We start from the raw sequence: 14562 nt of genomic DNA on the forward strand, positions 1-14562 counted from the left end.
GGGGTCCATGAGGGTGCTGGGTGTCCCTGGGGGGTCCATGAGGGTGCTGGGTGTCCCTGGGGGGTCCATGAGGGTGCTGGGTGTCCCTAGGGTGTCTGTGAGGGTCCTGGGTGTCCCTGGGGGGTCCGTGAGGGTGTCTGCTGGGATTGGCGTGATCACAATGTGGAGAAAGACCCTGAGGCAGAATCATCAACAGTTCAGGTTTTAATTAAAACTGGAATCAAAACTGAATTGCCAGTGTGGGGGAGGGACAAGCCCCCTCCCCGCTTTTTGTGCCACTGCCGTGGTCCCTCTTGGAGCCAGGGAAATTGCAGGAAAAACGTTCCTGCACGTCCAGATTTCACGGGAGTCAGGAGCAGAGACCGTGTGGTGAACTTCCTTGGCAGGTTTTCACCTCCCAGAGGGCTTAGAGGGGATACTGGGAGAAATTCCTCCCTGTCTGTAGGTATAAATCCAATAGAGATATAAAATATAATATAGTGAGGAGCCTCCAGGAGAGCTGGGGAGGGCTTCTGTGAACTGTCAGGATGGAGGCTGAGGGTTTTCTCCTGCCAGAGGGCTTAGAGGGGATACTGGGAGAAATTCCTGTCTGTAGGTATAAATCTAATAGAAATATAAAATATAATATAGAGAGGGGCCTCCAGGAGAGCTGGGGAGGGCTTCTGTGAACTGTCAGGATGGAGGCTGAGGGTTTTCTCCTGCCAGAGGGCTTAGAGGGGATACTGGGAGAAATTCCTGTCTGTAGGTATAAATCTAATAGAGATATAAAATATAATACAGAGAGGGGCCTCTGGGAGAGCTGGGGAGGGCCTCAGTCAGAGGACAGGATGGAGGCTGAGGGTTTTCTTCTGTCAGAGGTCAGGCTTAGATGGGATACTGGGAGAAATTCCTGTCTGTAGGTATAAATCTAATAGAGATATAAAATAAAATACAGAGAGGGGCCTCTGGGAGAGCTGGGGAGCGCCTCAGTCAGGGGAGAGGATGGAGGCTGAGGGTTTTCTCCTGTCAGAGGGCTTAGAGGGGATACTGGAAGAAATTAATCTCTCTCTGTAGTATAAATCTAATAGAGATATAAAATATAATATAGAGAGGGGCCTCCAGGAGAGCTGGGGAGCGCCTCAGTCAGGGGACAGGATGGAGGCTGAGGGTTTTCTCCTGTCAGAGGGCTTAGAGGGGATACTGGAAGAAATTAATCTCTCTCTGTAGTATAAATCTAATAGAGATATAAAATATAATATAGAGAGGGGCCTCCAGGAGAGCTGGGGAGCGCCTCAGTCAGGGGACAGGATGGAGGCTGAGGGTTTTCTCCTGTCAGAGGGCTTAGAGGGGATACTGGGAGAAATTCCTCCCTGTGACGGTGGTGAGACCCCGGCACAGGGTGTCCAGAGAAGCTGCAGCTGGCTCCAAGGCCAGGCTGGATGGGGCTTGGAGCAGCCTGGGATAGTGGAAGATGGCAGGGGTGGATCGAGATGACCTCTGAAGTCCGTCCAACCCAAACCAGCCTGGGATTCTAAACGTGGGGCAGGTTGGGATGGGAGACCTTGGCTGACCCCAGGTGCTCCCCCGGGCTGCTCCGTTGCTTCAGGAAGAGGCAGCAAGAGAAAACCTGATGGAAAAGCTCCTGGGGAAGATGGGTTGGGGGGTGTGAGTCCCTCAGGAACTGCTCCAGGTCCCTTTCCATGGGCTGAATCCCTCAGGTGGAGGCGCCTGGGGCACGATTCCTACCCAGCAGGCATCCATTTTTGGGTACAGCTTGAATTAGGTGGCCTGAACCTAAACCACCGTGGCTCGCAAGAGTGGCAGATCAGGTCTCCCCCTTTCCTGGATTCCTTTTCCCTTCAGGACTGACTCCCAAGGGACTCTGTCAATGGGTCTCCTAAAAAGGACAAAATGTGCTCTGCAGCAGCCCAGGGGAGCAGTTCTGCTGCTCCCTCCTTTCCACCCCACAGTGGAAAACGCGTTTTGTGGTTGCTCTGCCCAAGGCACTCTTAACTCCCACATCACACCCCACTGATGGAATCACAGAGTCAGAGAATGCTGTGGGTTGGAAGGGACCTTAAAAAGCCTCTGCTTCCCACCCTCCTGCCACGGCCAGGGACACATCCAAGCCCTGTCCAGACTGGCCTTGGACGCTTCCAGTGATGGGGCAGCTTCTCTGGGCAGCCCCTGCCAGGACCTCACTCCCCTCACAGGGAAGACTTTTGTTCCCAGCTGATCTAAACCCGTTCTTTACCACGGGGGACCCGTTTTCCCGCATCCTGTCACCCCAGGCCCGTCACCAAGACCCGTGGCTGACACCGGTCCTGGAGCAGCTCCATGGAGATCCATTGCCACCAGCGGTTGCCGTGGGCGTGAGCTGGAGCCTGTAGCAGGTCCTGTTGCCACGGCAGCTATTTGCTGTCTCATTCTGAGAGTCAGTGCGTGGTTGCCGTGGGCGTGAGCTGAAGCCTGTAGCAGGTCCTGTTGCCACGGCAGCTATTTGCTGTCTCATTCTGAGAGTCAGTGCGTGGTTGCCGTGGGCGTGAGCTGAAGCCTGTAGCAGGTCCTGTTGCCACGGCAGCCACTTGCTGGCTCATTCTGAGAGTCAATGAGTGGTTGCCGTGGGCATGAGCTGCAGCCTGTAGCAGGTCCTGTTGCCACGGCAGCCACTTGCTGGCTCATTCTGAGAGTCAATTTCCACTGCATTGGCCCAAGAAAAAATTTAGATCGAGTCTTGGCCCACTTGTGATCCTGGACTGCTGCTGGAGACTGAAATGTTATCGTTTATGGCTTAAACATTTTCATGAAGAACTTTTGCGTATTATATTAAAACTGTTTTGCAAAAGCTGCAGAGAAGATTACCACACCCGGAATGGGGCACCGACTGAAGGCCTACACTGCTTAGTGATAAAGATAAGACAAAGTAACAACTGTCCTGGATTAGGGCAAATCTGGGAGAAAACCTCCAAAAGGGGCCCCCCCAGAAAGCAAACCCACACAGCCCCTTCCTGCCACCAGTTCAGGAAGGATTCCTCGGAGAGAAGTGGAAAGAACCTGTTTATTTAACAAGCAAAACACCCCCAGCACACAAAATGAGCAACACCAGGTGACAACACTTTCACTGATCTGAAAAGGATGACAAATTCAGAAAGTCTGTCCTGGGAGTGGTGGCTCTGTTGTCACTCCCTCCGGCGCTGGGGATGGCTGCTGCAGCCACCAGATGCAAACTCTTGGTGTTTCCCAGGTCCCAGTCTAGAGCAGGTTTGAAGGGTTCCAAAAAGGGAAAGGAAAAAACAGTCCAGGGAAAAAAATCTGGACTGCTTATCTAAACTAACAGAAGCAAAAAAAGCAAAAGCAAAGCAGGAGCAAGAGCAAAGCAAGCAACAAAAAGCAAAGCAAAAAGCAAAAGCTGCACTATGTACTGCCCCGTCTCTCTGTCCCGCCAGCCGTGGGGGAGCAGGCTGAGAACAAACCCAAACAAACCTTGCTCTTCAGAGCCAGTCTTGAAGGCACAGAACATGATATCCAGCACTAAGAGAACACACGACTGGGGATACAAGCATCATAACCTCACCCTAGGACACAGCTCAAGGCTGAGGATGTGCACGGAGCACAGGCCTGACACCTGAGTGGAGACCGCAGCCCCAGGGCCATCAGTCGCCAGACTCCAACAGACCCTCACACCAAAGGGTCGGGGGGAGAGAGGTTTAGGGTGTGTGATGAAAAAGACTCTGGTGAGAGGCAGTTAACACCCATCTACGTTGTGGGGCCCCTTCACCCCGGGTGAAGCTGCATCTGCATGAAGGACAGAGGGTGTCACGGCCCATCAGAGGCCCCCCCCGGTGTTGGGCAGCCGGTCGGGGTCTGATGTTTGACCCAGATGCCCAGCCTTCCCAGAGAGAGGTCCCGCAAGCGACGAGCAGTCCTTCAGCCCCAGGGGAACCCCAGCGCGGGGCAGGGAGCTCAGCTCTTGGCAGTGATTTCAGCTCTTGGTGGTTTCAGCCCTGCCTTGCGAGGTGTACCCCGGCCAACACCACAGAGACAGGAGCACCGTATAGCAGCTCCACAGAGGTAGCCTTTATTCCAGCACCCTGCAAAGGCTGGAGGTGACAGCTCCCTCATGAGCAGGGCAGAAACTGGGGGTTTTATGGGGAAAAGCAGGGGTGGTACAAAGGGGGAAAACCAGTCGGTCCCAATGGATCTGCATGGGATTCCAAAACATGCTGGGAGCTCACCATGACCAAGGAGGATTTCTCAATCCAGGAGAGTCTGAGATCTCATCATATCCCATTCAAGGGATGCTATTGGTTTTTACACACCGCAGCAGGACACCTCTCCAGGGGAGAGGTGCAGCCTGTCTGTCTCCACACCCCAAACACTGCCCCCCGCCCGCCCCGACCCTGCACCGGAGCACTGCAGCATAATGCAACAGATCCTCAGTGTTGCTATGGATGGTGTCAGTTGGGCCCCCTGTGAGGGAGGCACACGAGCATTTCCACCTGCCCAAAATATATATTTATCCACCGGACTTTATATTTCTTGGTGTGGCGTGGCAACGTGGCCCCTCACCACCCAGAAGATCAGATGGAGGGGACCCGTGAGACTCATTGGGACCCCCAGAAGGGTGATATGTTTCTACCTAACTCCTGTCCATTCCTCACACTCCCTTCCTTCCTTCCTTCCTTCCTTCCTTCCTTCCTTCCTTCCTTCCTTCCTTCCTTCCTTCCTCCCTCCCTCCCTCCCTCCCTCTCTCTCTCTCTCTCTCTCTCTCCACTTTTCGCCACTTCCTTCTGCCAATTTTTGGCACCAACATCTAACCTTGTTAGGTTTAAATCATGTTTTTGGGTATATTTTGAAGCTTTCTGGGTTTGATCCTCTTCATTGCAGACACTTAGTTTCCTCTGCTGTTCCCTGTTTAAACCGGATCGTAACATGGTGAAAACCTGCACTAGGATCTGTTGCTGTTGGCTTGGACCGTGGAATTCCAGATTGCTTTGCAACTGTCATGGTTTAGGAATGGTTCTGCCCCCGTCAAGGCTCTCCCAACCAGATACTTCTTGCTTGCTCCCCCTTCCTGCTCCGGCAGAGTGGAGTTGAGAATTGGAGGCACAAAATGTGAAAACTACAGGTTGAGGTAGGAAATATTTAATGTATACAGCCATGAGATAAGAAAACAAACAGTAACAGCAACAATATTAATAAGAAAATTATACAATAAAAGGTAACTCACATGCAAAGTGCTCCGTGGGGACCCCAAGACAACGAACAATGGCAGATTTTATCATGTTTTTCATCCAGAAGCCATGTCTTTCTTAGAAGCCAGATAGAGTCCCTTTCCCCCACCCCTGACAAAAAGGTGAGGTGATACAAAACACATCAAAACCCTGTCCAAAGCCAGGACAGTATCTGCTCCTCTTTCTGTACCGTCTATTTATACCTTCCCACTAAATACATGCACACACATATTTTATATATATAATATAATATATATATTATAATATAATATGTGTTATATATATTATATATAATTATATATTATAATAAATATATATTATATATATAATTATATATTTTATATATATTATAATATATATTTTTAATATATCTATACACAAGCACGGGTATAATTTCCATTGTGAATGGCTGTGCCTCTAAGATGTCTGCTGAGTTGGTTTAGTGCACGGCTGTGATTCTGTCCATTCCAGATGTCCCCCGGGGCAGGAGGGCTGTGGTGCTGTTGGCTGGTTGCAGCACTAGGAGCTCACGACTGGAGCCATCCATCCTCGCTGATACGGGACTCACGGCACACAGCGGCAGTGCCGTTCAGCGCCCAGTTTTACACAATTCAACATCACAGACTATTCTCACCCAGAGTGAAATCCTCCTGCATTGCCCACGAAATGCACCAAGGTCCTTGAGCTAAGACAATGCCATGGAGGGGTTTGTGCTGGGTTGTGTTCTTAATCAGCAGTTGTAGGAGTGCAGGAGAGTGCCCCCCAATGACAGAGTGGCAAAGCCAGCCTTTGTCCCCCAAAAAAGGAAAGAAGCCCAGAAGTTTCTCCCAAGAATCAGGTGAAAAGCCACCTTATAGGAGCCCAGAGGCTTCACTAAAACCTTGGGGTCCAGTAGTAGTTAATTAAGTTATGCTTTGTAAGTTGGTATGTCCCATTCTCCCTTACATTAAGAGTGGTTCTCCTCCCTTGAACCCCTCTGAGTTTCCCTATCTCCTCCCCGGTTGCCCCAGCAGCCACTGTATCCTTTGTTCTCTCCCTCAGTGTCACTCAGCAACCTGACCCTTTCTTCCAGAAGCTTCTCTCTAGGGCGTCGAGTGATTGGTTCAGGGGCCCCTCCCCAGGATACCTCGGATTGGATGAGTTGAGTTGTCTGTATCCCCTTACCCACTACCCCCGGTCCTCTATTGGTTGGAGACCAGGCTCCACCTTCGTACCCACCTCCCTTTATGAGTTACCGTCACCCTGTTAAGTTGTCTCTGCCTTCTGGCTCCCTCGATCTTCCATCTCCCTGCTCCTGTAAACCCAGTTCTCCCAGAAGACAGCTTTTCCTCACTTCCACCGAAGCTAGCCGAGGGCCTTAGAAAGTGTGCACTCTCACGTTGGGAAGGATGAAAGTTTGATGAGAAAGTGTCACAGATGTGTATGCTTAGCAGAAGGATTTTTGAATGTGGAAGCTGAGGAAGGAATAGAGATGGAAGCAAGTTTTGATATAGAAGAAAAGAATTGCTGAGCCAGTCTTGCTGGATAACCAAGGAGGCAAAGGGTATGTTAGTTAGAAGGGGGTTTTTATGACTCAGAACAAAGGATAAACCCACCTCAAACAAGAAGATGTTTTTACCAAGCAGAAAGACAGCACACGCAAACAAGTCAGCAAATGTTGCAAGTAGAAAAAAGGTCTCAGCATTTTCCACTGCAAGAAAACTGAAAAAACTTCTAGCTTAAACTGTAATGTACTAACCTTTAGTGATTGGAGAATACTAACATGAATATGGTAATTGTAGTAGTTATGATAGGCTATAGATAAAAGTCCTAAGGCAGGACTGATCCACTTTTCCCTAGCTCGCTTCTCATGTGCGCCACGGCTATTTTATCCCCTTCTCCAGCGTGTGGGTGTTTTGTTTGGGCAGGGCCAGCTCGGCTGGGTAGAGCCTGGCAGGTGTTCGGTGGCCAGGTGGCCTTTGCTAAATGAAGATCCTGATATTTGAAGGTCCCAGCACCCATTGCTTTCGAGGTGGTTTTTAGCAGTTCATTCAGCTGACTCGGGGCCCAGGTGTTCGTGAGGCTGTTTTCTAAAAAAGTCCCATTATTTGAGTCAATTTCTTCAGTGGTGCTGCTTTGCCACGGGGCTTGTTTTTCAAGGGTTTTTCAAGGGTCAGCATGGTGTTCCAGGAAGTGACGTATGCATGGGGATGGGTCTCCAGCCATCCAATCATGCCTTCTACCACCGTGAGCACGTAGCTCTCGCCTTGGAGAGGTTGCAGCAGAGTGAAGCAATTGATCTGCCAGGCATCCCCAGGTTTAGGTTTCAGCCATTGTCCCCCACTCCAGGGGCTTCACCCACCTGGCCCTGCTCAATCTCAGATTTAGGTTTCAGCCATTGTCCCACACACTCCAGGGGCTTCACCCACCTGGCCCTGCTCGATCTCAGATTTAGGTTTCAGCCATTGTCCCCCACACCCCAGGGGCTTCACCCACCTGGCTCTGCTCGATCTCAGATTTAGGTTTCAGCCATTGTCCCCCACATCGCAGGGGCTTCACCCACCTGGCTCTGCTCGATCTCAGATTTAGGTTTCAGCCATTGTCCCCCACTCCAGGGGCTTCACCCACCTGGCCCTGCTTGATCTCAGATTTAGGTTTCAGCCATTGTCCCCCACATCGCAGGGGCTTCACCCACCTGGCTCTTCTTTATCTCAGATTTAGGTTTCAGCCATTGTCCCACACAGCACAGGGGCTTCACCCACCTGGCCCTGCTCGATCTCAGATTTAGGTTTCAGCCATTGTCCCCCACACCCCAGGGGCTTCACCCACCTGGCCCTGCTTCGTGTCAGGTACATACAGAGCAACCTGTGTATTTGTGATTGTGATATGTGTGGAAACCAACCATGGGACAGTTATAAAGACAATTTAATAAATAACTGGGGGAGTAAAGCATGGAAGAAGACCTTTGAACCTACCCTTTGTTCACAATTAACCTTTATAAGTCTTTTTAGGAACATTCGAATTAAAGCTTTAAGGATGTTGCTGTTTGACAGGAACTTTCTGCTTGTAGCTAAAAAGAGTTTTTCAATAATAACCTTTTGAAGTATAATTTTAGAATATTGTTTGTATTGGGAACAGAAACTGCTGAGAAAGCTTATGAGTACCCCTATAAATACCTGCAAGCCTCAACTATCGGTGTGGAGTTGGAGGGAAAATTTCCCCCGCTGTACCCAGCGCTGTATTGCTCATACTTTACCATATTAATTAATACATTGATTGCTGCTTGAATATTGGCCTAGTGAAGCTTCTCATTTATAACACCAGGATGACCCAGCTGTGCAAGAGCTGCAGCTGCCACGTGCCGGGAAAAGGAACTGAGTTATGAAGCATTTGCTGCACCTGAACGTTGAGCTCCGTCTCGCTTCCCGCTTTTCCTCCTCCTCCTTCCCCTTTTCCCTCATTACCACCGTCCCAGCCGCACATTTCTCAGAGGATAACCAGGGATTTTGGGACAAAACCACATTTTTTTATTGGAATGTCCCTGGGGATCCCCATTACGCCAGGGTGAGGTCGCTCTGCAGCAGCCGCTCTCTCTCCCAGCAACCTTCCTCCTCCTCCCCCACCTTCTCCTCCTCTTCCTCCTCCTCTTTCTCGTTATCTTCATCTCCACATTTCCAAGAGAAACGCTGGTGGTTTTGGGGCAGAAAACTGCTCTTCTGAGGGGGAACCTCCGCAGCGATCCCAGTCCTGTCAGGGCAGCCTCCCTCCCTGCCCCCTGTCTTCCTCCCCTCATTCTCCTCTTCCTCCTCGCTGCCATCACCCCTACTCCCCAGGACGCCTTCCCCGGATAAAAAACGGCGATTCTGGGGCGGAAAGCTTCCTTCCTGCGGGAGAGCTTCCCCGGGGCTCCCAGCCGTGCCAGGGCACCCTTCCTCCCTGCCCGCCCTCTCCCTGCCCTCCTCCTCCTCCTCCTGCCCCGCGCTCAGGGCGCAGCGGAGCTTTGCCCAGAAGAGGGGCTGTGCGGGGGGCTCGGGGGGCCAGCGCAGGTGCGTGCGCCGCAGCAGCACGCGGCGCATGCGGTGGAAGGCCGAGAGCTCGGCCTCGGGGATGTCCTCGAGGAAGACGAGCACGAGGACGTCGCGCAGCTCGTCGAAGAGGCGGTAGCTGGCCATCTGGATCTCCAGCGAGCACCACTCGCTGCGCAGGTAGCCGCGGCTCACCACGCACACCGTGCGCCGGCTGTTGTACACGGCGTCCACGATGTTGTCCACTATGGCGCGGCCGGGGCGGAAGTCGCGGTGGTGCAGGCAGAGCCGCAGGGCTCCGCGCTCCAGCTCGGGCACCAGCTCCTCCAGCACCCAGCGCTCGTCCCCGGAGTTGTAGGACACGAAGGTGTCGTAGGCGTAGCGCCGCTGCTCCCGCCGCCAGCGCCCGCGTGCCCACGCGCGCAGCAGGAACAGCTGGTAGCGCAGCCGCCAGTAGGCGCGGTGGTGCAGCAGCGGCAGCACCAGCAGCAGCAGCACGGCCGGCGCCGTCCCTGCAAACAGGTACCGCCCCATGTCCAGGTAGCACACGTGCGTGTCGAAGCAGTGCAGGTACGTGGAGGCGCCGCCCCTCTCACCACACGTGTAGTTGTACAGGTAGACCACCTGCACGGGCCCGCGCGCCAGCCAGGCGGGCAGCCAGGCGTTGGCACAGCTGCAGCTCAGCGGGCACTTGCGCAGGTCCAGGTAGCGCAGGGCGGGGAGGCGCGTGGTCAGAGCCGTATCCAGCGTGCGCAGCTCGTTCTTGGCCAGGCGCAGCTCCCTCAGGTGCGTCAGGTTGCCGAAGACCTCGGGGCCGAGGCCGCGCAGTCCCGTGTTCTCCAGGTTCAGGCTGTGCAGCTGGCTCAGGTTCTTGAAGACGCCGGCGGGCAGGTAGCCCATGCCGCTGCTGCTGTCGGCCAGCGTCAGGTACCGCAGCCGTGCCAGGTCGTCGAAGGCGTCGGCGGGGATGGCCGAGAGCGAGTTCCGTGACAGGTAGAGCCAGCGCAGGGCACTGAGGCCCTGGAAGAAGCGCTGTGGGACCACGCGCATCCCGTACGGCTGCTGCCCCTGCAGCTTCAGGTCGTAGAGGTTGTGCAGGTAGCGGAAGGGCGGCGGCTGCCGCAGGCGTCGGCTCAGGTAGCGCAGGGCGTTGGCACTCAGGTCCAGCACGCCCAGCGTCAGCTGCACCGGCTGGAACGCGGCCGCCCTCACCTCCAGCAGCCGGTTGCGGTCCAGGTAAAGCCGGAGAAGCCGCGGGAGGCCCTGGAACGCCTTGGCTGCCAAGTGCTTCAGGTTGTTCCCGCCCAGGTCAAGGGTCTGCAGGCGGTCCAGCCCCTGGAAGGCGCCGGGGAAGAGCACAGCCACGCGGTTGTTGCGCAGGTTGAGGACTTCCAGCTGGTGTAGGTCGGCGAAGGAGCCGGGCAGCAGGTCCATGAGCAGGTTGTTGTCAAGGCGCAGGTGCTGCAGCTGGCCGAGCCCACGCAGCGCCGCGCGGTCCAGCCGTGCCAGCTCGTTCACGTCCAGCCGCAGCTGCCGCAGCGCCGGCGCGTTGTCGAAGGCACCCGCGCCGGCCACCAGGATGCGGTTGAAGCGCAGGGACACGTTTTGCAGCTGCCGCAGGACCGGGGCCCCTCTGCACGACGGCAGCCGCTGCAGCAAGTTGTGCTCGGCCACCAGCTCGCGCAGCGCCGCTTGCTGCCCCGGGTTCAGCAGCCGCCCCGCGCAGCCCAATTTCCGCAGCCGGTTGCCAGACACGTCCAGGGCGCTCAGCAGCGGGCACGCGGCCAGAGCCCCGTCGGGCATTGACGCCAGCCCCATGTGCTGCAGCCGCAGCCACTGCAGCCGCTGTCCTGTCAGCTGCTGGCACAGGAATTCCAGGCCGCCCGTGCCCGCCCGGAGCCCTGACACATCCACCTGGCGCGGGGAGACCCCGGGCACGCGCAGCACCTGCGCCACGTCCAGCGGGTTGCCAGCCAGCCGGAGGGTGGTCAGGTTGTTGAGGCGCAGGTCCGACAGCGGCGTGGGGTCCGAGATGTTGTTGTAGGACAGGTCGAGCTCACGCAGCCCTGCGGGCACCACCCCCGCGGTGGCCCCCGAAAGAGCTGCCAGGGAGTTGTTGCAGAGCTGCAGCACCCTCAGCGCGGGCGGCAGTCCCGGGCCCAGCGTCGCCAGCGCGTTGCCGCACAGGTCGAGCAGCTCGAGGCGCGTCAGATTCCCCACGGCCGTGGCCACGGGCTCCAGGGCGCGGAGCCGGCCGCCCCGCAGCCGCAGCGAGCTGAGCGCGGCCAGCGGCCGGAACACCCCGGGGGCCACCTCCTGCAGCGGGTTGCGGTCCAGCCGCAGCGTGCTCAGGTTGCCCAGCCCGGTGAACACGCCCGAGGCCAGCACCGAAATGTTGTTGTTGGCCAGGTCGAGGTGGGCCAGCGCCGAGAGCCCCCAGAAGGCGCCGGGGGCCAGGAGCTGCAGCTGGTTGTGGGTCAGGTCGAGGACGCGGAGCCGCGGCAGGCGGGCGAAGGCGCCGGGGGGCAGCCGGCGCAGGATGTTGACGGAGAGGTTGAGGGACGTGGCGGTGGAGGGCAGGTCGCCCACCGCCGCCTCCACGGTGCTGAGGAAGCGCTGGATGCAGCGGAACAGCCCGGGATCCCGCGGCGCCTGGATGCAGTTGTGGAAGCCGTAGGGAAGGAGCCCTGCAGGCAGCGCCACCAGTGCCACCAGCGCCACCAGCAGGGCGGGGCACATCCTGCCTCGCCACGGGCAGATCCTGCACGCGGCGGGAGAGAGACCGGGATGAGGGACCACAGAGAGCCCCCTCGAGGCCCAGGGACTGCACGCGGGGCTCAGTGATCCCCACCACCCTAGGGACCCCATCGCCATCCCAAAGACCCCACTCAGGGACCCCTCACCCACGCCCCAGAGACCCCCACAGGAACACCAGGATCCCTACTCCGCACCCAAGGGCTCCTTGTCCCCACCAGGGACTCACACGCACCCGCTCCAGGGATTCCCCTCAGGGCCCAGAGACCCCCTCCATCCACAGACGCACCCCAGGGACCCCCGTCGCACCCCAGGGACCCCCATCGCACCCCAGGGACCCCCGTCGCACCCCAGGGACCCCCGTCGCACCCCAGGGAACTCCATCACTCCCCAGGGACCCCCGTCGCAGCCCAGGGACCCCCATCACACCCCAGGGACCCCCATCACACCCCAGGGACCCCCGTCACACCCCAGGGACCTCCCCCAGGCCCAAAGACCCCCCACTCACCCCAAGGACCCCTTGGCCCCCCAGCCCCCAGGGATTCTGGGGACCCCCTGCTCCCCATCAAGCTCCCACCGTGTGTCTGCCTCGGTGTTGGGTGATTTTGGGGCTGGAAACGGGAAGTTTGGGGTATCACTTTCGGTCGCCACCGGCCCGCCCACCTCCCTGTGGCACGGGTGGGGGCAGATTTAAGGGTCCCCGAGGGGCTGGCGGGGGCACGAGGCCGCACAGCTGGGTCACCCCCCCAGCGCAGCCCCCGGGAGCCTGGGGGGTCCCTGGGACCCCCAAACCTCTTTCCTTCCCCCCCGTCCCGCGCTGCCTCGTGCTGCTCTCGGTTCCTCTTCCCCTTTCTCAGGCTGAGCCACCTGGTTCTGGTTCCTTTGGTGAAAGTTGGCGCTCGTTGCTCTGCCACCCTCAGGAGTCCCGCTGCAGACGGGTTCTCTGATCGTCCGGGCGAGGCGTTCTGTTAGGTCCTGTTCTGTCGGGCCAGGGTTTTATGAGCCCTCAAAAGGGAACCTAATACCCCAAGGATAGCTTGGCTATTACCTTTGGAGGCAAAGAATGAGCAGGATGGCTTCTGCTGCAGTGTCAGAAACAAAAAGGATTAATAAAAGGCAAAATAACAAACAGAAAATCCGATCCAGGTACAGAGGTCTGCCCCTGGTAGAAACACGTTCACAAAAGCCTCGTGGTTCTTTTGTTCTCTTTTTTTCTACCTGATGGGCCAGGCGGGACTTTTTGGCTTTTATCCAATTAGGTGACCCCAAGGTTTTAGTGAAGCCTCTGGGCTCCTATAAGGTGGCTTTTCACCTGATCGTTGGGAGAAACTTCTGGGCTTCTTTCCTTTTTTGGGGGACAAAGGCTAGCTTTGCCACTCTGTCATTGGGGGGCATCCCCCTGCACTCCTTCAGTGTTCAAGTGCTCGATGTCCTCTGCCTCTGCAGCAGCTCTTCCAAAATCTCACCCGAGTCGCTCTGGGTCATTCTGGAGGCAGTCCGTGCCCAGAATCCACGGGGCCATCAGGGATCCATTCCAAAATCCCACCCTGAGTCCTTTCAGGTCTTTGCAGAGCCATTCTGGAGGCAGTCTGTGCCCAGAATCCACGGGGCCTCAGGGATCCATTCCAAAATCCCACCCCAGATCCCTCTGGGTCTTTGCAGAGCCATTCTGGAGGCACTCTGTGCCCGGAATCCACGGGGCCTCAGGGATCCATCCCCCGTTCCCGTCCCACGTTCCTGTCCCACATTCCCCCGTTCCCATCCCCCGTTCCCATCCCACGTTCCCATCCCACGTTCCCATCCCACGTTCTATCCCACGTTCCCACCCCACATTCCCATCCCACGTTCCCATCCCACGTTCCCATCCCACATTCCTGTCCCACATTCCATCCCACATTCCATCCCACGTTCCCATCCCACATTCCCATCCCACGTTCTATCCCACGTTCCCATCCCACGTTCCTGTCCCGCGTTCCCACATTCCCGTCCCACGTTGCCATCCCACATTCCCACGTTCCCACATTCCCACACTCCCACGTCCCCACGTTCCCGTGGTCTGGCAGGATGATCCCGGCTCAGCCCCAGCTCGGCCCCCGTGTCTCGGGGCCGCTGTTGGGCTCTGGCTCTGGGCTCGGTGCCTGGCGGATCCCCCGCGGCTCCGCCCGCAGCTCCCGCCTCTGCTCCGCCACCCCCGCGACGTTCTGTTGTATTTTATTATATTGTATTGTATGGTATTACATTGTGTTGCATTGTATTGTATTGTATTGTATTACATTGTATTGTATTGTATTGTACTGTATTGTATTGTATTGTACTGTATTGTATTGTATTGTACTGTATTGTATTGTATTGTATGTATTGTATTGTATTGTATTGTATTGTATTGTATTGTATTGTATTGTATTGTATTGTATTGCATTGTATTGTATTGTATTGTATTACATTGTATTGTATTGTATTGTATTGAATTGCATTGCATTGCATTGCATTGTATTGTATTGTATAGTATTGTATTGTATTGTATTGTATTGTATTGTTTTGTATTGTATTGTACTGTATTGTATTGTATTGTATTGCATTGCATTGCATTG

General features: G+C 55.7%; 2 protein-coding genes across 2 annotated transcripts in view; one reads left to right on the forward strand and one right to left on the reverse strand.

Moving 5' to 3' along the window:
* LOC120511570 overlaps window positions 1-101 on the forward strand; it is a 2249-nt gene extending 2148 nt beyond the window's left edge. The window contains exon 4 of the mRNA XM_039728831.1: window positions 91-101. Coding sequence (XP_039584765.1) covers window positions 91-101 — 11 coding nt within the window. The remainder of the gene's footprint in view (window positions 1-90) is intronic.
* An 8251-nt stretch (window positions 102-8352) lies between these two features.
* LOC120511568 (toll-like receptor 13) lies at window positions 8353-12181 on the reverse strand. The gene has a single exon (XM_039728829.1). It carries the CDS (start codon window positions 12089-12091, stop codon window positions 8747-8749), a length of 3345 nt encoding a protein of 1114 aa, XP_039584763.1. The 5' UTR covers window positions 12092-12181; the 3' UTR covers window positions 8353-8746.
* Between the last annotated feature and the right edge of the window lie 2381 nt (window positions 12182-14562).

This window comes from Passer montanus, unplaced genomic scaffold, assembly GCF_014805655.1.
Source record: "Passer montanus isolate IOZ18808 unplaced genomic scaffold, ASM1480565v1 scaffold662, whole genome shotgun sequence".
Lineage (NCBI taxonomy): Eukaryota > Metazoa > Chordata > Aves > Passeriformes > Passeridae > Passer > Passer montanus.

What these genes read in the sequence shown, in the direction of transcription:
- LOC120511568 (XM_039728829.1), bottom strand. Translation starts at nt 12,091, where the DNA reads ATGGCGATGGGGTCCCTAGGGTGGTGGGGATCACTGAGCCCCGCGTGC.